The 24,720-nt window shown below is 37.0% G+C and overlaps 1 protein-coding gene across 1 annotated transcript; it reads left to right on the top strand.

Annotated features, from left to right (window-relative positions):
• The first annotated feature begins 13,651 nt into the window (after positions 1-13,651).
• Positions 13,652-22,943, top strand: LOC308686440 (N-acylneuraminate-9-phosphatase-like). The gene is made up of 2 exons (XM_081394864.1): positions 13,652-13,881; positions 22,096-22,943. The coding sequence occupies exons 1-2, from the start codon at positions 13,723-13,725 to the stop codon at positions 22,738-22,740; spliced, it is 804 nt and encodes a 267-aa protein (XP_081250990.1). The 5' UTR covers positions 13,652-13,722; the 3' UTR covers positions 22,741-22,943.
• Positions 22,944-24,720: the final 1,777 nt, after the last annotated feature.

Here is a 24,720-nt window from a genome sequence, read left to right on the forward strand (position 1 = left end):
TTACTATTTTTAATGTTTTTGAAAGAAGTCTCTTATGCTCATCAAGCCTGCAGTTAAAAACAAAACAAAACAAAGAAAAAACAGTAATATTCTGAAATATTATTACAATTTAAAATAATGGTTCTCTTTTTTTTAATATACTTTAAAATGTAATTTATTTTTGTGATGCAAAGCTGAATTTTCATCAGCAAGTACTCCAGTCTTTGGTGTCTTATGATCCTTCAGAAATCATTCTAATATGCTGATTTATGATCAATGTTGGAAACAGTTGTGCTGCTTAATATTTTTTTTATAACCTAAGATACTTTTTTCAGGATTATTTGATGAATAAAAAGTTAAAAAGAACTGTATTTATTTAGAATAGAAATCTTTTGTAACAATATACACTACCGTTCAAAAGTTTGGGAACAATAACTATTTTTTTTTTTAAGAAATTAGGCTAGTACTTTAATTCAACAAGGATGCGTTAAATTGATAAAAGGTGATGGTAACAATTTATATTGTTAGAAATGTTTTTATTTTGAATAAATGCTGTTTTTATGAATAAATGCTGTTAACGTTTTACTCATCAATGAATCCTGAAAAAAAGTATTCCAAAAAAATATATTAAACAGCACAACTTTTTTTTTCATTGATAATAACTGAGTATCAAATCATCATATTAGAATGATTTCTGAAGGATCATAAGACACCAAAGACTGGAGTACTTGCTGATGAAAATTCAGCTTTGCATCACAAAAAGAAATTACATTTTAAAATATATTAAAAAAGAGAACCATTATTTTAAATTGTAATAATATTTCATAATATTACTGTTTTTTTTTTGTTTTGTTTTTTTTGTTTTTTTTTTAACTGCAGGCTTGATGAGCATAAGAGACTTCTTTCAAAAACATTAAAAATAGTAATGTTTCCAAACTTTTGACTGGTACTATATATATATATATATATATATATATATATATATATATATATATATATATATATATATATATATATATATATATATATATATATATATATATATATATATATATATATAAATTAACCCAGTGAAATGCATTGATAAAAATGCTGTGTTTGTGTCAAAATGAAACATGTTCATGTCATAACAACATGATCACTGACAGTGTTTGGCATATTATGCTACTTTAATTTATAAAATGAAAATAAATCTATAAATGCCACTTTCAGTATAGAATTGAGTGGAGGTGAGTAATAAAATAAACGATTTTTGCTCTTGTGTGATGACTCTGTTTGATTTCATTCTTAATGCTGTCATATGGCTTTTACTACAGTAATGCAAGATTTCAGCAATGCAATTTAATGATTTAATTGCAATGGCAATTCAATTAAATGGCAATACAAGTTTTGACTTGCTGTTAACAAACATACAGTGGTGTGAGCTGAGGCAACATTTGCTCAATACATTTTTTTTTTCATGGTTGAGAACGTGTAAAGATTTCATCCAAACCACATGGTGTGTTTGTGCAAAAGGTGCTGAAAATTATGCAATATCAATAGATCTTGTGTTGCATAAATGACACATTGACCCAGAGTGCCACGATACTGTTGACAGGTTGCTGCTGTCAGTGCCTTTTTTTAAATTACTGAAAAAAATTGACATTTTAAACACTTCCTGTAAAATTAGGAAGATCTGAACATAACATTCGCTTTTCTCATTCAATATATTTTTATGAGCGTTAGATCATGTTCGAATTTAGAAGAGAAAAGACTTCATACTGCAAGAATAAAGGAGCCGTGCCCTCATGCACTTGCTCGATCTCTTGTTTCGCAGGTGTTATCTGAGATATTTAAACATAAGGTGACCCAAACGCCGTGCTGTCTGTGGGGGAGGCTTGTACTGAACACAGCGATCGCGTGAGACTGCAGACATGACCACCCACTGAGATGAAAAGCAAAACAGAGCGCTGTGTGTCTGTGGAGAAGAGTGGCTAAAAGGTTTCCATTTTCATTTCTCATGCCTTTTAACACATGCATTCAATGTTTGAGTTTTTAAAATCTTTAATGCAAATTTGAGTATAGTTGAAATTTTCAAGTCTTCATATCTAGATTCAGTATTGAATAGTAAAAATGGAATTCTTACTTGTAAAAAATGCAGTAATGATCTCTAATAATAACATCTCATGAAATAAACGTTTTTCTCCAAAAAATATTGGCCAAATATCTCTTAAGGATATTCCCATTAATATTTATATTTTTTAGCACACCTTCCTAGGAACATGGAATTGTCTAGCTATGACTTCTTGTTTCACAGGAGTATAAATACTAGGAAACACAAATGCCAAATTCCCTTAATCATCCGTCAGAATGAGTAAAACCAAAGAATATAGTTCTGATGTGCAGCAAAGGATTGTTGAGCTACACAAAATAGAAAGTGGCTGTAAGAAAATAAGTAAGTCACGAATCTGCCTGGAAGAGGACGTGTGTCTGTTGTCTTAATGCACAGCAAGGAGGAAAGTTTGAGTGGCCAAAGACTCTCCAAGGATCCCAGATGGAGAATTTGCAGAGATTTGTTGAGTCTTGGGGTCAGAAAGCCTGAAAAAATAAGCAAACAACCCTTACATCACCACATGTTATTTGGGAGGAAAAATCCTCCTTGCTCATCCAAATACAAACTCCAGCATAGTTGTCAGACACGACTTTAACTTCAAAAGGGATGAGGTTCTATGGTCAGATGAAACAAAAAATAGCTTTTTGGCAGCAAAAACACCAGATGGGTTTGGTGCAAACAGGGATAAAAAGTACACCATGCACACAGTTAAATATAATGCTGGATCTTTAATGTTGTGAGCTGGAGATTTTTCTGCTGGAGGTCCTGGATCATGGATGCTAGCATTTACCAACAGATAAAAAAATCGAAACATGACGTCCTCTGCTAGAATTCTTATAATGGGTCATGGTTGGATCTTCCATCAGGACGACGATCCAAAACAAACATCAACATCAACACAAACATGTGTCAATCAGCACAAAATGAAGGATACTCAGAGCTGTTATCTTGGCAGAGGAGGTTGCAAATAGTATTTAATAAAAGGGTGCAATAATTATGGCCAACTTATTTACGGGAAAAACATTTCTTTTATAATGTGATTTACCCCCTACTTTCAATTACTTTACTTCAATGAAATGTTAGAATGAAAGATCAAAAGGATAAACAATGCATATTTATTTTTACAGCCATACAACTGTATAATTCAAATCAATAACTTTGTTTTTTTAAATTGTTGAATATAAAGCATTTTGATTGTTAAAATTTAATTATGAATTGAACATATGGAAATTAATTATAACTATTCAAAAATACTAATGAAATTGCAGATCTCACTTATTGTTATTCTTACTTGTTTAAATTTCATTTTACTATTCAAAATTACCCCAAATAAATTATGAATTTCTTATATTTGTTTTGGAAATAACATATATCTGCCATGACAACTCTTGGTGTGTTTGGCATGTAAAAGGATATGACAATGTTAATATGTTTGGTCTTGGCGTAATAGATTTGCTACGCTGCTGCTGTTGGTTACTGTAACAGGACTTGCTACAGCCAATACATACATGACACGCTGCTGTGAGCAAGTAAGACATGATGCTGTACAACATAGCGTACATGACCCGTAGCAGATATATACAGGTGGAGCTGGGGGAGGTGGAAGCTTTCTGAAAGTGTGCTACAGCAGACGCTGACCAAGTATTTGAAAGTTGAGGAGCAAGCTCATTGGCTGCTGATACAGCAATAACCAATAATCTGTGTCTATAGAGAAAGATGTGATTGCAAGGCCAGGCTCGAGTTTCATGACTAAACTTTGTATTTAAATCCTAAATAAGGGTAGCTCAATCCTGTTCTTGGATATCTACTTACCGGCAGAGTTCAGATCTAAAGTGATCCTGAAGATCTTAAAGGGGACCTATTGTGGCCCCTTTTACAAGATGTAATAATATAAGTCTCAGTTGTCCCCAGAATGTGTCTGTGAAATTTCAGCTCAAAATTCCCCACAGATCATTTATTATAATTTGTCCAATTTGCCCCTATTTGGGTGTGAGCAAAAATACGTTTTCATGTGTGTCTCTTTAAATGCAAATGAGCTGTTGCTCCCCACCCCTTTTCCAGAAGAGGGTGTGGCCTTTGCAGCTTGTAAACCCTCTTGCTACTGATATGTGTGGCTGTGCTGGTCATTGCAAAAAAACATTTCACTTTTAGTCTCTTGTCTATACAGAAAACGTACACAGTATTTAAAAAGTCAATCGCCTTACTTTAAAATGGAAATGACGACATAACTCTTGTCTCTGTGAATACAATCACAGACATTAGTGGGAACTTCAGCCGCATTAGCCGCGGAACTTAGTAACAAGCACATTTGTAAAGGCGATTTTCAATCATTTACAAAATATAAAGTGTGATACTTACATCTTCAGGATGTGAACCTGGATCACAAACAGTTAGTTGGTACTGCTTCATCCTTGAGTTACAACTTTTTAGCAAGACCTGCTTTGTATTGACCCTCGTTCACAAAGCAGTCTGGTGTAAAAAAATAAGCGCAGACATAAATGAAGAGTCGTATGCTCACTCTTACATCCAACAACAAAACACCTGGCTTGTTATTACAAAACTGAGACATTTTTCTTATCACTACAACTGCTCCAGCGCGTAGAAAATGGCGGAATATGTACAGCTCTCTCAGGGCGGTGTCTATGCTAAAAGGGAAGAGTCCATCAGCAGTCGTGGGCGGGGCCTAGGCATTTTGTGACGTCACAAAATGTAGAATCTGCAAACAGCTTGTTCTGAGACTGCTGATTTATGTGGATTAAAAAGGAGTGGGTGGATTTTTACCATTATAGGGTGGTAGTGTACACACACTGCTGACACACATTTATGTTCAAACACCATCAAAAAGTAAACCTTGCATAATAGCTCCCCTTTAATTAGCTGGTTCAGTTGTGTTTGATCAGGGTTGGAGCTGAACCTTGCACTGTAAACCCTAAAGCTTAAAATAATTAATTAGTTTGAGTAGGGCAAACTTAAATTAAACAAATTGGTTCAAATAAATTAACTTTTATGAGTATTTAGAACTTTCTTTTTCTTCTGAGTTCACGAAACCGACACATTGTAAGTAATCTGAAATGTTTCATCGTTTAGATAAACTTAAATGTAACTGAAACTGGGCTGGGATTTCCATGGCACTCGAAAGGGAGAGTAATTAATAAAAAGTGTTATATTACCATCAATTGGATTGGATTGGAGCATGAACTTAGTTTGAGAATAGGTAAGTTAAAAGTAGAGTAGGTAATTTTCGTAGAAGCTAGCAATGGTGAGTTAGCTTTGAAAGCATAAGATCCCTTCAGAGTGTCTACAAAGTCACTCCTTGGTGTACAACAAAGGAGCAAACAAATGCAAGACTACGTCAAAGTACCTCATGTCTCAAAGCACATTACAATAATAATGAACATAAACAACTTCAAGAGCATTGACCTGTACCACCTGACTGCAGATTTGTTACGATGTTGATAGTGTTGCCATTGAAATGCATAAATTGGAGTCCGAGTATAACGTCAGGAGTTTCCATCTCTTCCAATTTACAGTAGTTATGATGTGAAGGCAGCATAAGCTCATTGTTTTGGTTAAGGAGGAACTATGGCTGCTGTTTCGATTGTGGTGCTCGGCGACTGACGTCTGTCCAACTCATAGCATGAAATGCGATGGTAATGTGTGATGTCTGCGCGGGGTGCGAGGAGGTATAAAAAATACAAACGCTGACAGGCAGCAAGGACTTCATATCCTTGCATTCAGACCGAATACAATGATTGGATGAACATTTTATGGTCCACAGGTGAGATATTTACATAAATACATTTAGACCACTTAACTTGGTGATTGCTATCAGTATGTGAAGAGACTTTCAACCAGCATAAAAAAAAAAAATGTCTGGAACAAAATGCCTACCCTGTATTTAAATGTTCTATGTCACTTTACTCATTCAGCAAATGCTGTGCTAATCGAAGCATTGTGCTACCAATTAGCAAGCTAGCATTCAATGAATTAGCTAGTTATGTTTCCACTACTAAATATATTTAAATTGAGATTACATTATATATATTACTCAAATACTTCAAGTTAAGAGCAATTAACATGCATAGTACAAAATAAAAATCTGCTCTGCTTACTTAAACTTAGAATTTCTGATGAACTGATCTCCTCAATTTTTTTTTAGTTTTGCCAACTTATTCAGGTTTACAGTGTGCAGTAAGGTAGATCTTCAGGGACAGGATTGGGCACCTAAATAATCAAAATACTAATAGCAATTCTAATAATTAAAAATATAAATATGACTAGTCAAAATTATATTTCATATGTCTAATATGTTGAAGTAGCTGAAATTGCATTTACTTTTTTTTTAATTCCTAAACAAATCAATAACATTGCTGCTAATGCTAATGATATGAACCATCAGAAGGACTGAAATGGAGGCTAAATCAGTGAACTGAGATTTGTAGCTGTAATTGCTGCAGTGTTTGTTTTGGTAGCCATAACGCTCTCACATTCCCCTCCCTGAAACTTCTGTTTACAAAACGTGTTCTGAAAAGAACTTTACATGAACAGGAATTGTTGAAACAGAGACTGGCATCCGTGCTATGAGCAGAATCTACATGCGTGAGAAATGCTCCAATTTCTGATCATGCCCGAAACGAGAGCAGAATGCAGTGACACATTTTTGCGTGTCAACGTTTGGCGCTCGGCCAGGTGTGTGCACGCAAGGTTACATAATGAGAGATACACCAGAGAGGGAGTGAGAAGTGTCATTTTAAGTGTCATTTTAATGCTTGAAATAACAATACATGACACTTCCTCTGGATACACTAACTGCTCTCAATGTCTTCCTCTACATGCAAGCTGCACAGTAATCATCAACCGATAACAGATCTGCCTGCACGGCTCTTTTTTTTTATCATAACACATGCAGTTGTTTTAAGAACCTTGCAAGACATAACTAATTATTAAACATTTTCAGGGCCACTTCCACACTAAAAATAGAAAACTTTTTATGCATTTCGGCCGTTCAGTTACGCGACAACAGCATTTTGGGGGCCTGAAAACGCAAAAATTTGAAACTGGGTTTAAAAGTGCAAGTTTTTGTAAACAATACCGTTATTGTCTTTGTGTAAACTACAAAAACACACATTTCTAAAAACAGCGACATTATGTTCATGCGTATTATGTGTTCAGTCTACAGGCGCTTAGTGTTTCTTTACAAAGTGACATCGCCAACTACTGGCCTGGCAGCATAATACACCGTTTTTAATTGTTTTTGCGGATCTGTGTGAACGGAGATCGTTTTGACAACGTTGTTGTCTGTAGGCGAAAAACGCAAAAGAAAAAAATATAAGTTTTCAGTACATAGTTGGGTTACTCTTTAGAATACTGTTCCATCATTAATGAATAATGTCGTAGATTTTTCCCTAAATCTTACTACGTCCTATAATATTTATACTCTAGCGCGTCTACAGTCGACGTCGGCCGAGTCTAACCTTATACCCTAGCGCGTCTACACATCGACGTCGGCTGGGTGCTAAAGCGTCTACACATCGACGTCGGCTGGGTGCTAATCAATCCTATACTCTAGCGCATCTACACATCTACGGCGGCTGAGTCTAATCCTATACACTAGCGCGTCTACACATCAACGTCGGCTGAGTCTAATCCTATACACTAGTGCGTCTACACATCGACGTCGGCTGGGTGCTAATCAATCCTATACTCTAATGCGTCTACACATCAACGTCGGCTGGGTGCTAATCAATCCTATACTCTAACGCGTCTACACATCAACGTCGGCTGGGTGCTAATCAATCCTATACTCTAGGGCGTCTACACATCGACGTCGGCTGGGTGCTAATACTTGTTCCCCTAACTAGCTTACTTCCTGCGCAGGAATAATCGGCAAACAGACTTCAGCAAAGGTCCTCTAAATGCTTTAATCACGGCCGGAGGATCTCTTGAGCAATTCTCCGAGAATATTCCCCAAGAAGAAGCAAGGCCGGAGGATCTCAGACAAATCCCACTGAGAATCCCACCAGCTAAAATAATACAACAGTTTTTATAGAATAAGGAGGTATGGCAAAAATGTCATACTGCATTACATAATTTCCCCACAATTTGTTTGGTTTTCATAGACAAACCCTTCTGTTACTAAAGCAAACTTTGTTTTAATGATTACTTCATTGTTAATCACAAGGTTCAAACTTCTAGTTTCATTTCCCAAATTTGTTATTTTTACACTCACACAACCAAAGTAAAAGGAGTATGGCAAAACAACATGCAACATTCAAAAACACAGGACAGAACGTTTTATTGTGTTTCAAAGTGTTAGTTTTGTTAGGCCTAAAAAGAGAAGTAAGGTTAGATGTTAGAGACATGGTTAGTTTAATATACAGTTTACTATTTTATCTATTAAAAATCCACAACAATAACAGGAACAAATGAGAAATGAAGTAGGGGTGAGCGGGGCACAAATAACGCGGGGCTAGTTGGTTTAAAACTTTCCACACATGCCAGTAGGACGAAACTTAGTGTATTTACTATTTGCCATATCAACACCATAAAGAGAAAAGAGTGTGCCAAAAAAAAAAAAAAAAAAAATCTTTGGAAGATATCATTGAACATTTATTCAGAAATGAGTAATTTTTATTATGTTGTGTACAAAGCTGTATAGCTGTGTTTTGATGTGTATTTGTTGTCAAACTCAAAAAAAAAATATATATATATATTTTTAATTATTAAAAAATGCCATTATTTTGTATGAAAACGTTAATAATTGTATTTTATTGACAACATATTTTATTTTGTCTTGTATATTTTTTTGATTAGATCAGATTACATTTTAAGCTTTCATATGGCAATGTCATGCCCCTCATATGTCACAACATGACCCATGTGGGTCACGTTTCACTTCCATTCTTTCGGGGTATATTAAGAAAAAAATACACACTGTATTCATGAAACAAAACCACATAATTGTACTAGACGTGTGTGAAATGTGGGGGGAAACATTCTCTGAACCCCAAGTGGATTTACCGAGAAAGCCAAAAAGTGTTAGGTTGTGCCCCGCTCTCTAAATTAACATTCTAATAACTGCAATTAACTAAAAAGAAACTCTGATTAACAAATTAGTGAGTAATAGTGCTCAGTTATGAGGTAGTTTACTTAGCTAATCAATAACTTTTATCATAACTCACAGTGGACTATAAGAACTACTATATACAGGTTCATAATTAATAATAATAATGCATAATTAATAATAAGTGAAGATCATGATAACCCTAGTAATGACTCAAGTGTTGCTACATCCTTCTAAAGGAATTACTAATTATTTGGATCAGTATTCTAAAGTGTAAAACATGGTAACTACCTAATATTGACTTGTAAGCTTAGGTTTTTGTAAGATTTTGGATAGTAATTGCTTCTGACGGATTTGCTAACACTTGAGTCATTAGTGGGTTACCATGAACTTCTTTTTAGAATGAATTATACATTATGCATTATTCACATTAATTTTGAACCTGTTTATAGTAGTTCTTAATAGTTAATGATCTCTGTGAGATATGACAAAAATAGTAGTTACTAATTAGCTAATAGTGCACTACCACATTCATCTGAGCACTATTACTTGTTAATTTGTTAATCAGAGTCCCTTTTTGGTTAATAGTTACTAGAATGTTAATAATGCATTACTCATTTGACAGAACAGTATGTTACCCATCGTTGTCATGTAAATGTACGCTTAGATGATGTATGGGTATGCTGAGTAGCCACAGGTTCAATTAATCACATTAACTAATGAACAAATTCCACCATTTCATAACCAGAAAGTGTCAAAATACTTTTTGTCTTCATTTTGAACTGCATATCTATAATTTAAAAAATGCATTTATTCATACATTTGTTTGTTTGGTTGGTTAATGAGGGAATATTTTGTTTGAAAAGTGTGCTTTAAAGGGTTAGTTCACCCAAAAATGAAAGTTCTGTCATTAATTACTCGCTCTCATGTCGTTCCAAACCCGTAAGACCTTCTTTCAACTTTGGAACATGAATTAAGATATTTTTGATGAAATCTGAGAGGTTTCTGAACCATAGGCAGCAACGTCATTGCAACGCCGCCTCAGCATTGGCCGACTCTGTTCAGGTGAGCACCACGACACATGCGTGTGATGCTGACGCAGGAGCTGGCCAACGGTGAGCCGGCGTTCTGGCGTAGAACCCGGAAGCGCTGCACTGTGTTTACTACGTCAACAGCGGAAGAGACTGACACAGACGAGAAGACATTGTTGAATAAAGTCGTTATTTTCTTTTTCTTTTTTGCGCACAAAAAGAATTCTTGTTGCTTCATAACATTAAGGTTGAACCTCTAGTCACATGGCTATTTTAATGATGTCTTTACTAACCTTTCTGGGCATTGAAAGTTGCAATGACGTTGCTGTCTGTGGATGGTTCAGAAACATCTTGGATTTCATCAAAAATATCTTAATTCGTGTTCCGAAGATGAACAAAGGGTTTAAGGGTTTGGAACGACATGAGGGTGTGTAATTAATGACAGAATTTAGATTTTTGGGTGAAATTACCATTTAAAGGGGGGGTACAATGGTGTTTCATGTATTCAGAGTTGTTTACAGTGTTAAAGAGATGGATTCTCATGCTAAACATGGGCAAAGTTTAAAAAAAATATTTTGGACGAATAACGGAGAATTTCTGTGCCGAAAATCTTACTTCCGGGTTGGTACAAGTTTCGGCTGTTTTTTTTCGATCTTGGATCTAATGACGTAGATGAGAGTGGAACTCCTTATATGAGCATTTCTCTCGGAAAAGCTCGCCCGCGCACACGTCGACCAGAGGAGAGCGAGACTGCGCACATCAACGCGCTACAACAGGAAATCATCGGCGCCCGCGCTGCATAGGATTTGTTCAAGAATGTCTCCAAAAAAGTGTGTTTTTGGATGTGAGGGAAAGCTTACCGTGTTCAGCTTTCCAAAGAACCCAGTGTTACAGGAACAGTGGATGCAGTTTGTTTTTCCGGGTCAGCAACGGAGTGTACCAAGTGCGGTTGTGTGTTCTGGTCATTTCAGTGACGAATGTTTTATTAACAAGGCCCAGGTCGACGCTGGATTTGCAAATCGTTTGCTATTAAAACGTGGAGCGGTCCCAGTGATAAAAGACCCCATTCATGTAAGTACAACTGGATCAGATTTCTGTCTTTTGCTGGAAATCAAGCACTACCGCTTGACTCTATAGCTCCGCCTCCAGGACCTCGGCTTTTTCCGGAGAGAATCGGAAAGCTGTATTTTTCTTTTATAAATATAATAAAACTAAACACTTTTTGGAGATATTAAAGATGCACTACTACTCTATAGGTACTCAAGATTAACATGAGATTAGATGAAACTGTGCATGTTATGTACCCTTTAAAATAAATGCCATTTTGTTTTGATATTCTACTGCAATGAAATTTTAAATTGTGGGTTAAGTTTCTAAATACTCCATGGGCCACTGTTTATGAAGTAAGGCGGATCATGCAATTCAGCCTTTTAAAAATCAAGAACAAACCACAAATACTCACTGTGAAAACTGTAAATGTTCCTCATGGTGAGTGAAGAGCCCTGAAGGTGTGCATGCTGAGCAGAGGGGGGGAAGTGAAATTGCAGCAAGGCCATATGAGGTGAGATGAGTTTGCAATGAGAAAATGCTGATGAATAGAGTGATGGGTAAATCCTGCACTACATCTTGCTGCAACTTGCTTATCTCAGTGAACATTCCGTGGCTTTGAACGTATAATTATGCGACAATGAATAATTAACACAGCTAATGTGATAGATAAACTAATTTCTTACCAATGTAGACATTGCAAGATGATTGTAAATTATATGATGTATCATGCTGTCCTCAAAGATGCAAAATATGTTTACATATATACATTTTTCATGATTCCTCATGTTCCCATTTTGTGTTTCACGAAAACAATATCAGCATATGACTTTGGAACAACTTGAGGACGAGTAAATAATGAAACAATTCTCATGCATTTTTAGGTGCTGTTTAAGAGTTTCTGAATGATTTCCCAAAGTTTCTGCTTTCATTCTCTACGATACGGTCGCAAGCATACCATGCAGATGTTGTGATAGGAAGGCATTCAGTTTTGTTTTACAGTAGAGAATATCCTTCAATCCAATAACTAAAAGAGCCACAAGTTTCAGTCTTAGCCATGATGGAGAGTGATGGAGTTGAATTTTAGTGTTCAATCCGCATGATGCCCTCATGTGGCCATGGTTGTGATTGCATCTCAATTGCTCTAGTCTAAAATTATAAGTTTATATTATTTGCTTTTTGTATTTTGGGTGAAAAGAAGTGTTATAGTGAAATATATATATATATATATATATATATATATATATATATATATATATATATATATATATATATATATATATATATGTGTTAGTATAAACAGTAGGCTTCACATTGGCAAATATGTATATTTTAATATTTATATTTAGTTTTTTTTAGATTTTTGTAGAAAAATTGCATTTGTGCAACATCTTTAGACTTTAATTATTAGTATATATCTGCGCTGGCTAAGTGTAAATGGTAAAAAACTAACTTGTCACATGTAGCTATAAGATGAAAGGCAACTGGATGGAACTGGATGGAGCCACCTTAGACAGATAGGCTACATATAGGTTACGTTCAGACACAGGCGTGTTCTTTTTTCTTCTTCAAACGCCAGCACAAGTAATCTGATAAGAACCTGAAAAAGAGCATGTTTATTGAGAACAAACCAAAGTTTTCACGTAACCTCATTCATAGCTGCCAACTCGCACGTCTTCCAACATTCAGCTGCCGCTCAGATTTTCCACCTGATTACTGTCATGTGCTATAGGCCTAGCTTACTGCTAGAAAGGTGTCTTTTTCTCAAGGATAAATATAAATATTAACTTATATTGCAGAATGCAGCTTTTAGCCTTTTACAATAAAATGTTACTAGCCTAGCCTACATTTTTCATTTTAACATCAATGATTTTTATAAAACGAGCAAATAAATCTCAATGACACAAAATAGCCTACCGTGAATTGAAAGAACTCAAGAAGAAAACGCCACCACCTAATATAGCCAACATATGATAATTATATGCATTTTCAAGTGAAATGTTTTAGGCTACTTGGAAAAAAAATGAAGAAGAAAAAAAGTCTAGCCTGATTTAACAATGTCAGTAGACAGTTGCATAAAAATAGTAGTTAGGGGCAGCTAATCAGTCTTATTTTTCGCTACCAAATTAGTTACGTTTTTATAGCCTAACTGACTTACATAAGTTATGAACTGTCTTAAAAAAATATGACTAACTTGTAAGACTAGGCTAGTCTTAGCAGTTTATGCAACTGGTGTCATGAAATGTTACGGTCCAGTGAAGGGACTACTAGTAGTTAGCCTATACTTTAACTATATAATTAATCATGATAAAAATAAAAGATTATTATGTGAATAAAAGTTTGATTGATTGCAATAAGAATCGCGAGAAAAGCTTTAGATCAGGCATAATACTGGGGTCCTAAGCTGGGACTCATCACTTCAGTGGGACTCAACACTTCACCACACCGGCATTTTATTTCCTCGGGAACTGCATCTCCCATGATGCAAAGTGAGTGCGGCGTCACAATACATGTCTGACGTAGCCGGAGTTCCGCGTGTTCGGAATTGTAGTCAATATCGGACGTTTATGTGTAATATGATGGAAAGTCGAGGAATTTTATCGATTATATTCGACTTGGATAACACGCTGGTCGATACAGCTGGAGCAGGACGAATTGCCATTCAGAAGGTAAATGCATGAATATGAATAATGCTCAAACTGACGCTTTAAAGGACAAGCTGACAATACTTCTGGTAGCCTACTGTCTATGTTTTTGACACATAGCCTACATATGCTTTGACGTACTCCCCATAATATTTTTGTTTTGGTGCAATTCTATATAAAATATAGGCTACAATATATTTATTTGATCGTATGCAACAAACTATTTATTAAAAAGGCTTAAAGTTCCCCTGTTATTTTATCCCTTAACTCATCTTTGATCACCAAAATGGCATAATAAGCGTTTTTTAATTATATATATATATATATATATATATATATATATATATATATATATATATATATATATATATATATATATATATATATTTCACGCCTTGAATGTAAATCTACACCCTTGCCTCATTTACCCATTTTTATGAATATGTTAAAGGTATAGCGGAGGATTTTCTTTTTCCGGGTGGGTAGTGTAAACTATTGGTCCACCTAAGTGTCAATCATTCTGGTGATATGTAACGTAAGGCCGTCGTACGTGCTCGTCCCTTAGTTTTCGCTTTCTGCGCATGCGCACTTTCAGGTGTTTATGTGTGGTGGTGAGCTAGAGTTACGGTTTAAGCCATTCATTGAAGCTCGCCGTTTCACCGGGTCCTTTGAAAATGTCTGAGGGTCGCAAGAGAAAAAGTTTGTACGAACTGTATGAGAAGAAGAGAAAGGCCTCAGAAGAGAGAAACAAGATCAGAGTGTTTTTGGGAGATTGTTTCACACGATGGCGTGCGCTGAAAACACAGGTTGGGCTTCCCACTAATGCCTCAGTCGCGAAGTTTCTACTCGACAGGTAAAGTTTGGCATGCTATATGGTGAAAAAGTGCAAATCTTCTTTTGGAAAGTAATCTTGTATGAGTAATGCCGACAGCAACTTGTAAACAGAGCGTGCACGAGGAGAACCTCGCACACGTTTAATAGGCGTTCCCTCTCGGGAGCATGTAGTGTGTTGCGCATGTGCATTTTTTCAAAAAGTGGAGAGGGCGGTTCTTATCTAAAATTCGGAAAGATCCTCCGCCAGAGCCATAGAGAGAAAGAGTTGCGACACTCTTTGATGTCGCCGCTATGGCTGTCACGTGGTTCATGTAAGCCCCAATAGTTCTAAAACATACGCTGGCTGTCATGTTCTTCTATGGGACAGACAGCAGCGATTGCATTATTGAACGGTAAATATAAAATAAAACACACCCCAAGTACTTTTTCAGCTGTTATTGCATTTTGTTAATGTCAGTTTTGCATTTGGAGACAAGTTTTAGGCTATATTTTTGGAGGGAAAAGCTTGTTCATGTTCGCATGGGTAGTAGCACTGGCTTTAGCGGCTGTAACTTAACTTTTCCATATCATTCATCTGATGATGGACGTCTCTCGTGATATTTATTTTAGCACAACTGGGCTGTATTAGGCTATTGATTCACGTGATTTTGCGTATAAATTTTGATTCAGCCATTAGCCTACCTTCGTGATCACGCAAAGAGCTCTGCCGTGGCGGTCCGTTCAGAGTTCGCTCAAGCTAGCTCACTTCTTCTGATGAAAGTGGCCACCCCAGGACCACAACGTGAAACATTATCATGTTAAGACTAAGAATATTATTTTAATATTAAGCCATACACATTATCAAAACTATAACAGATTAAAAACGAATTTAAGCATTGCTGATACAAATGAAGGTTTTCAAATAAACTATTTTTATTAAACAATGACAGACAACAAAAATGTGTGCTTGTGTGAACAAGAAAAGCAAAAACCAGGGGCAGGTGATCCATGAAACAGACAGGACTGGTGATGGCCATAACAATCCTAGAGGTCCAGCATTGTTCTCACAAGCCGCTTCACTCAAGACAATAAAACATAATGAAAAGTTAGTATATCCCAAAAAATTAAATTGAATAAAAGTTGCTATAAAGGTGGCAGCGATGCATTACCGAACTCTTAACTGACGAAGTCGCGCTAGCTAACTAGCTAAGTTAGCAGGCAGTGCTTGAAAATTGGTTGAAACAACTAACATAAAATATAAATAATTACGCTGTGCATGTACAAATGAAGACCAGTATAAGCATCGCAAAGGGCCTCTGAAACAAAATAGACAGTTGACAATTCAAAAGAGGTCGATATTTCAACATCTTAACTCTAGAACAACTCGACACGCAGTAATGTAAGTGAATGGGGTCCAACGCCAAAATGACAGTGTTTAGAACTATTCCGCTCTTCAAATCCCGGAAGTGGGCGGTTAAAAGCGCCGCCATTATTTACAACGGAGGTCTATGGGAGTGTCGCAACTCTTTCTCTTTATGGCTCTGTCCTCCGCTATACCTTTAATTAGTCCCGCCTCCACTCACTCACGCCAGCTCAGAGATCCACTCCTTGACGATCGCACATAGTCTTTGATTCACTGCAGTTTTAAGGAGAAAATAGGCCTACTCAGCAATGGTGTTGACTATACATTTCCACATGGTTTGTATTAAACTATATTAAAAACTCCACATAGACATATTATAAACAACATTAAAACCTTGATTTTCACCACGGAGGGACTTTAAAGAACAGCCTTTTTTATTGATCAAGAATAAAAAATAAAAAATAGGATACATTTTCAGTCCAGGAAATTCAGTCCAATGTTATAAGAGAGATCCCCCCAGCCCCCCTCAATTTGATCACTGATATACCGATATATACTATACATGGTATATCAATCAAAGTAGTACCATTACCATGTTTTTTGGACACTTTGAGGGTGATGATAATAATAACTTTATTTTCTATAGTGCCTTTCTATAAGAGCTTCTCAAAGCGCTTTACAAGGTAGAAATACAAGGAACAACACAAGATAAATCAACAATACTTCATAGGTGTATTAAAACAACAAGAAATCAACAATGTTTACCACAATCAACAATCTGCCAACTTAATATTTTTTTCAAATATGTTTTAAAAATTCTAAGAGACTGTTCTTCCTGAATTTCAACTGGAAGCTAAATCAAAACCTAGGAGCAAATATTGAAAAAGTTCTGTCACCCGTGGAACATTATCGTGTTTGATGGACAACCAAAAGACAATGCTGAGAAGAGCGAAGATTTCGGTTTGGGATATATGGTGTTAAAAGCTAAGATAAATACACCAGAGCCAGACCGTGAAGTGCTTTATGTGAGCATAAGAACTTTAAAATCACCTCTAAATTTACCCGGTGGCAAATGCAATGATTTAAAAATGGGAGTAATATATGATCTCTAGTCTCCATTGGCTCTAACATGATTAACTAGGATTTGGTCCTAGTTCAAATTCTCACTGCAGAATTTCGAACATACTGTAGCTTATTTAGAGTATGCTTAGAAACTCTAGTACGAAACACATTACAGTAATGAATATGGGGGAAAAAAAACAAATATATTTATTAGCTTTACTGCAACTTAAATGGATAGCATGGGACACAATTTTGCAATAGTCTAAGAAAAAAATAAGTCTTTACAACATTCTGTGCATGATGTCAAATGTCAATGAAGAATCAAAGATCACTCCCTCAATTTTTACTCAAGTACAGAACCCTCAATGATAAGAGGTGTTTGGCCAGCCTTATGGACCTCAGTTTTATCACTGTTTAGACAAAGAAAATGATTAGCCCTCCATGATTATATCTCAGAAATACATTTAATGAGCAATGAGACAGCCTCACTTTGACCATGTTTACACTGAATATAAATCTGTGTGTCATCGGCATAAGAATGATACTTAATAAATAAAGTTTGTAAAAGTTGGCCAAGCGGGAATAAATTGACTAAAAAGTAAGAGGAGCAAATAAATCCAGTTTTGTAGCCAGAGCATTATTTAGTTGTGAAATTTCATCATCCAAGCATTTTTAGCCCAATTCAGTGAAAGATGAAGCAACAGCAGTTGATTAAAAAATAATAAACCCAGGTTGAAAAATACAGCAAAATGTTTACTGAATTTTTGTGTACTGAATCTGAATGATGTTCTAGCTGAACCGATGTTGAAATGATGTCTACATATGTGGGCCTAAAGATGGACTTTCTTTTTCTATGATATTGTTCTCAAAAATTATTTGGACACTTACTCAACACTTAAGACTGTATGGATGTCTTTTAATTAAAAAACAAAATAAAAATCCAAATTGTACTGAAGGGGGTGGATTGGAATCCACTGCTGCTTCAATGTAAATGTAATGAGTGATTATAATCAAGGTATTAATCAATATTTTTCCTTCTAAATATCAAATGAGTTGAATGACTTCTCTGGGGATTTTACTTTGTTATATAAGTTACCAGTGTGATTACTGAAATGTTCTTTTCATGTATTCGTTAATGTCTGTATTTGATATCTGAATGCTGTAACAGTGCTTGCTTATTTAGCCTGGCTTCCAGAAATGAAATAGGGACTTGTTTTGTGTTTGAGAAAGGTCTTAAACGTGTTAAAACATATAGGGTTCATTGAAGCCAATAGTTTAAAGGAGAACTCCGGTCAATTTTAACATTGAGCTCATTTTTTTGTACATTTGGAGTGCTGTCAATACAGAGAACAACGACAAAAATCGGTGTTGCCTACACCGAGTTATTCTATTTTTAAAATTTGCACCCTGTTGACTTCAATAGGGCAAGTAGTAAGCCTGCTTTTTAGCCTCTTAACATCCTTTAAGTGTCATTACAAGTGCACAGAAAATGTGAGTGATTCCTTCCGAGTGAACACGGGTGGATCTGACTGCAGTAGATGTTAGAGATATTAATAAAAACGAAGTTAATTCAGCCAGCGCTCATACCTTTGTTTACATCCTGTTTTCGGTGGAATGCCATAGTAATCGATTGTCGAGTTCACGCGCATAGGTTTAGTTACCAATGATCACACGCGTGAACTCGACAATCGATTACTATGGCGTTCCACCGAAAACAGGATGTAAACAAAGGTATGAGCGCTGGCTGAATTAACTTCGTTTTTATTAATATCTCTAACATCTACTGCAGTCAGATCCACCCGTGTTCACTCGGAAGGAATCACTCACATTTTCTGTGCACTTGTAATGACACTTGCACTTGTAGGCAACACCGATTTTTGTCGTTGTTCTCTGTATTGACAGCACTCCAAATGTACAAAAAAATGAGCTCAATGTTAAAATTGACCGGAGTTCTCCTTTAAGGGACCATTTCTTTGTTAAAGCCTTACTTTCCAGTTAGACTAAAGTGTCCTCTCCTTTAGAGAAAGAACGCATTATCTTGATGTTTTGAGAAGACTCTCCTGTTTATAGTTAGAGCCTGGCCAAATCCAACCTTGGAAAAGCTGTGTGTCGGTATGTGTGTTAGTCTTCTTGGTTACAGTTTAAGGAACCACTGGCATTATTGGAGATTAGGGTTGCAAAGGGGTGGAATATTTCCGGTAAATTTCCGGAAAGTTTCCGGTAAATTTCCATGGGAAGTTAAGCTGGGGAATTTTGGAAATATTCATTACCACGGCAACCGCTTGCGCGTCCTCTCTGAAAGTAACTGTACACATAAGAGACGGATAGATACATTATTTAAGGTTATTTCTATTCGTTAGAATATTGATATATGAACTTGTTGTCAAGTAAGCCCTGTTGCGAGCATGTGCGTCTCTCTAAACTTTCAGTGTGCTGCACTGCTCTAGTTGACTTCTGTGCCTTCCCCCCGAAAATATCACGTTAATTTTGAAAACGTAATTCCTTTTGTGGATCCTCTTGGTCTTTCTTCATGTTTCTTTGACAAATATCAGTGTCTCAGTCTCGCGCACGCTGCACGCTGAGTTAACCACGCCTACTTATTTACATGTCGCGGTATACACGGAATAAAAAAATCTGTTACGGTTGACATTTTCTTCTGCGGTAATGATATATACCGTCATACCGCCCAGCCCTACTTATGTGGTGAATAAAGTTATGCTAGTTTATTTAGCATCTAACTTATCAGCTTGCTATCTACTAGATGAATACATTTGTATGTGATATTTGCAATTTAAACATTTAATAAATATATTTCCCCATAATATCATCAAAACTTACTTCACTTTGTTTAGTCCACAGGCTCAAATGTGTGGCTTCAATAGTCTTTGGGCTTCTGTACATGTGATGGAGGCATGCACAGTGCCAGTAGGGGGTGTGGTCTCAATAGCCATGCAGTAAGCAGTGTGCTCTGTGCGTGTGATTGAGGAATGGCATGGATATTCAAGTGTATTTGAATGGCATCTGTTTGTTTTAGTCAAGATTATGCTAAAATATACTTTCCTCAACTATATTTAAGTTCCCTATGAAGTGACAACCCTCAACTTTGAAAATTCCCGTTTATTCCCATAAATTCCTGTTAATTCCCTTAAATTCCCATTAATTCCCATGGAAAGTTTCCATCTTCGAAAATTCCCAGAATTTTGCAACCCTATTGGAGATTGACTGAGTTGTTGTTCTGGACAGGCTGGCGCCCAGCAATACAAATCTGCAATCTGGAAGGTCACGACGTGCCTAACTTCAGGGTCCGAGTGTCAGCTGCCTAATCGATGGAGATATGCTTCCGTCTATCTGTATATGTGTGGAAAATTACTGTTTATCTATTTCTTAGCCTATCAGAAACTGCAACCTGAAGCAAGGACGTATAGCTTAGACTAGGGATGCACCGATTGGGAAATTCTGGGCCGATACCGATACCGATGTTTAACATAACAACTTGGCCGATGGCCGATTTCGATGCCGATGTTTTTTCTTTTTGTTATTTATTCCTTCTTTTGTGCCACGGAAACATACAAGTCTTTCGGCTCTTGATCACACTAAATGAGCACAAATTCAATCAGACCAATTTATGAAACAAAAAAACCTTTAATGTCACTTTCTGGTTGACAGTTATAACCTTATTTATGGCAAGTTCTTTTTCAGCTGTTATGAAGAGCATATGAGAGAGAAATTTGGTAATCATTGTCTGACCCAACAAAAAAAAAACATTATATTCACTTTATTTTTCGTGTTCGCATTTATGAGGGAAAAAACACGGGTGAATGTTCATACCAAAATATGAAATTTTAAGAGCGCACGCGCTCTTCTGCCTCGAGCAGAGAGAGCGAGCCCCGGCCGCGCGCGCGCTCTCTCACTCTATTCAGAGCGGTCAAGCTTCCCCGTACTTTTTGACAAGCGCCCTTGACAGGGCGGCCAGAGCTTCTTTGCAGCTCAAGTCGGCGGTGGTGTGTACAGTTAACGCTCTATCTGTTGACGGCGCTGAGAGAAACGCTCCCGCCACTGGAAGAAGCGGTCGCCACCTATTTGTGTCCTCCTGCGCACCCATCAAAGCCGTGCAGAACGTCTTCAGCACTCGTGGATCGTGCATACTCCGCCGCTTCTTCTGCTACACACCATGGTCGTTCTTTTCTCGAGAAAAGGAGTTTTCTCATAGCGTTTGCAACGCAATACTCGTTCCCTTATTTCTCAGGGAACCGAGTACGTTCTGCCTTCTGTTCCACATGAGTCAGGTAACAAAACTGACAAAAATGTTTTTTATTTCACCCCAATGATGATATTTCATATATTTCTCACATTTCGATCAATATATAGGCCTATATAGGCTATAGTTTTAGCTATTTTAGAACAAATTATGAGCTTATTGGCGAATTATTTTTTATTTTTTTTAAGTTTTGGGTGGGCCTGTTGAAAAGTGGGGCCGTGCCTGAGCTACAAGGACATCGTCTTTTAAAACATAACCTGCGCAGCGCGAAAGAGAGAGAGAGAGAAAAAAAATGCGTCATTGTAGGCCTACCCAGCACTTCTGAAAATGCACTTCCAAATGCGTCTCTGTCCCCAGCATATCAAACCAAACTGACACCCATATGTGACATCGGCGAATGTCATTTTTATTTCCCGATGGCCGATGGCAGTTAACGAGGCAAATATCGGCCGTTACCGATGTTCAGCCGATGCATCGGTGCATCCCTAGCTTAGACCTTTGTGTAGGGTATAACTGCTGTGATCTTTGTAAGCGGGGCGGCCTACGAACTCCCGTGCGAGTCTTGAAGCTGACTTCTGCTGATGAAACTGCAAACTATCTTCAGTAAAACTTTTCTTCAATTTATTATAATTCTGACTCGGTCTTCTTTCAAACATCTGGTCCTTGGGTCCTAAACTGTTACCCCCTTATTTTGTTTAAAAAAGATGTCGATTTTATGATTTACGCTGTGTTCTTTATTTAGGTGTGTGAGCTGCTGAAGTCGACACTTGCGCAGGAAAGCCACATCAGAGACATCTGTGAGTGCTATCTACGAAAGCTTCATCATGAATCTTTCGACCCATCAGAAGGAAAAACAATAGATAGTGTGAGGATCCATCACTGGTATGAAGCCCTGCAGGAGACACAGGGCACAGATCCTGATCCGGATCTGGCCTCCAGCTGCTACTACACATGGAAGAACACACGCTTACAGGCGCTGACTCTGTCTCCTGAGGTTCGATCTCTCCTGGAAGAACTGCGGAAAGATTACAAACTGCTCCTGCTCACCAACGGCGATAGTCAGACGCAGTGGGAGAAGATCGAAGCCGTGAGATGTGAGGGTCTCTTCAGTGTGGTGGTAGTCGGAGGAGATCATCCTGAGCAGAAACCGGCGCACTCCATCTTCACTCACTGCTTCAAGTCTGCGGGAGTTCTGCCACAGGACTGCATCATGGTGGGAGATTCTCTCAGTACTGACATCCAGGGAGGCGTTAATGCAGGAGTGCGAGCAACCGTATGGATAAACAGTGACTGTAAATCTCTCCCGCAGGGCTCTGTGACTCCAGACTACACTATACCTAGCGTACTGAATCTGAATGATGTTCTAGCTGAACTTATGTTGAAATGATGTCTACAAACGTAGATCTAAAGATGTACTTGAAAAATGTGATGACTCGTGTCAGGTAACAAGTTTTTAAGGGATAGTTCACTCCAAAATTAAAATCCTGTCATCAATTACTCACTCTCAAGTAATTCCAATCCCATAAGACTTTCATTCATCTTTGGAACACAAATGAAGATATTTTTAATGAAGTCTGAGAGATTTCTGTCCTTCCATTGAAAGTGTATTCACCTAAAACTCTGATAAACAAATTGAATTTAATCTTTTATTTACATATAAACATTGATCAGAGAACATAAACAGAAGCTTAACTGTACTTGCTTGATGTCAGAATTTAGTATTGTATATTTAATATATATATAAATATATTGTATATATAATATATTATGGTAAGTCCAACATGGCACACCTTTCTCTCTGTAACCTCACTGGACAATTTAAGTTGTGGAATAAATGAATCATGGGTGATGCATCGTCTTTAGGTATGCGTTCCGTAATCATGCGAGCGGATGGAGAAAACACGGGTGATAAATCCACCACTAGAATGCGCAGTTTGTGCATTAGCATAGGCTAAACATCATGATTGGTGCATGGAGCGCTTTTTTTTTTTTTTTTTTTTTTTTTTTTTGCAAGTAAAGATTATATACACTGTATACACCATGATTGTATGTTAAAATTTGACATGACGAGCATGCCGTTTTTACAGTGATGTTGTTCTGCCTCTCTATTTCTAATTAGGGTTGGGTATTGTTTGAATTTTAGTGATTCCCCTTTCCGATTCTGCTTATTGATTCCGATTCTTATCGATTCCTAATTTCGATTCCTATAAAGTAAAAAAATAAATAATAATAATTCACATTTATTTTTAGTCTTATTGCAAAACATTTAATTGTAGGGAAAAACAACTAGCCAAACTAATATAAATTTCAAGCATTTTTTAAATACAAGTACACACTCAGTAATTAAAAAAACACATACATACAACTGAACTGAGATACGATTGAACTAAAGTGTCTTAGGATTTTCAGGTATTCAGGAACAGAAACTGTAATCAAATGTAAAATAACACTACACTTTATAAATAAAATATACAATTTCTTTATCTTTTGTTGTTTGATTAACGTTATTATTGAGATGGCAGCAAGAATTTTATTTAATTTAGTGAAGCCTTTAAGTAATGCAAAACAAGTACCTACTTAGTATGCAATTTCGGGTGCAGCATTTCTGATGACGTGTTTACTGGCGCGAGGGCGGGACAAACTGTCACTCACATAAGATCGACCAATAGCAAACCACAACCATCCAATCAAATCCAAAATCAAGCCCCACCCTATGTTTTCTCTTGCTCGTTCCGCTTCAGATAACTGGGTAGAAAAGACTATTGCAACTTGCGTTTAAACTTTTGATTTGTAGCAATGAACTCAACTCTCCTCAAGTCCACACAGGTGGGGTAGAGTTCATGACCTTAACTACAATAACGTTCAAATACATATTCATTTTGAGCAATCTATTCATATATTATTTTCCAAATCTGAACCAATTAAGTTATCCCAATCTTCGGAGTAAAAACAGATGTGGAAAACATGAAATTCTCACATTTAACGGGATGTACTCTTTGCTTTCTTGTTCTGTAGGCCACAGCACTGCGCCTGGGAAACCTCGACGTCTTTCTTTGTAACAGTCGGACGCAGCACTTCAATGTCCCGTTCGAGGTGATCTAACAGCCCGCTGAGGATCTTCGGCGAGGCGTGGAAGTCCACGGAGAAGTATCCTCCGTGCGTGTGGAGACAGTTGTGTTTGGAGATGTTGTAGGGCAGCCTGCGTTCCCCGAGGTTCTCCAGACCCGTACCACCGCGCCGCGCTCGAACAGCGTCTCCACCGTGCGCCGCAACACTGCACAGATTCAATTAATATATTATGCGTTTTCTTTGTGAACCGTTTACGTTATCTTAAGACGTAACCGCATGTGTTTACAAGAATATTTTG

This window comes from Scardinius erythrophthalmus, assembly GCF_964197995.2.
Source record: "Scardinius erythrophthalmus genome assembly, contig: HAP1_SCAFFOLD_282, whole genome shotgun sequence".
Lineage (NCBI taxonomy): Eukaryota > Metazoa > Chordata > Actinopteri > Cypriniformes > Leuciscidae > Scardinius > Scardinius erythrophthalmus.

Coding starts and splice junctions, on each gene's coding strand:
- LOC308686440 (XM_081394864.1), top strand. CDS start 13,723: ATGTCTGACGTAGCCGGAGTTCCGCGTGTTCGGAATTGTAGTCAATAT. Junction 13,882..22,095: donor GACGAATTGCCATTCAGAAG/GTAAATGCATGA, acceptor TTCTTTATTTAG/GTGTGTGAGCTGCTGAAGTC.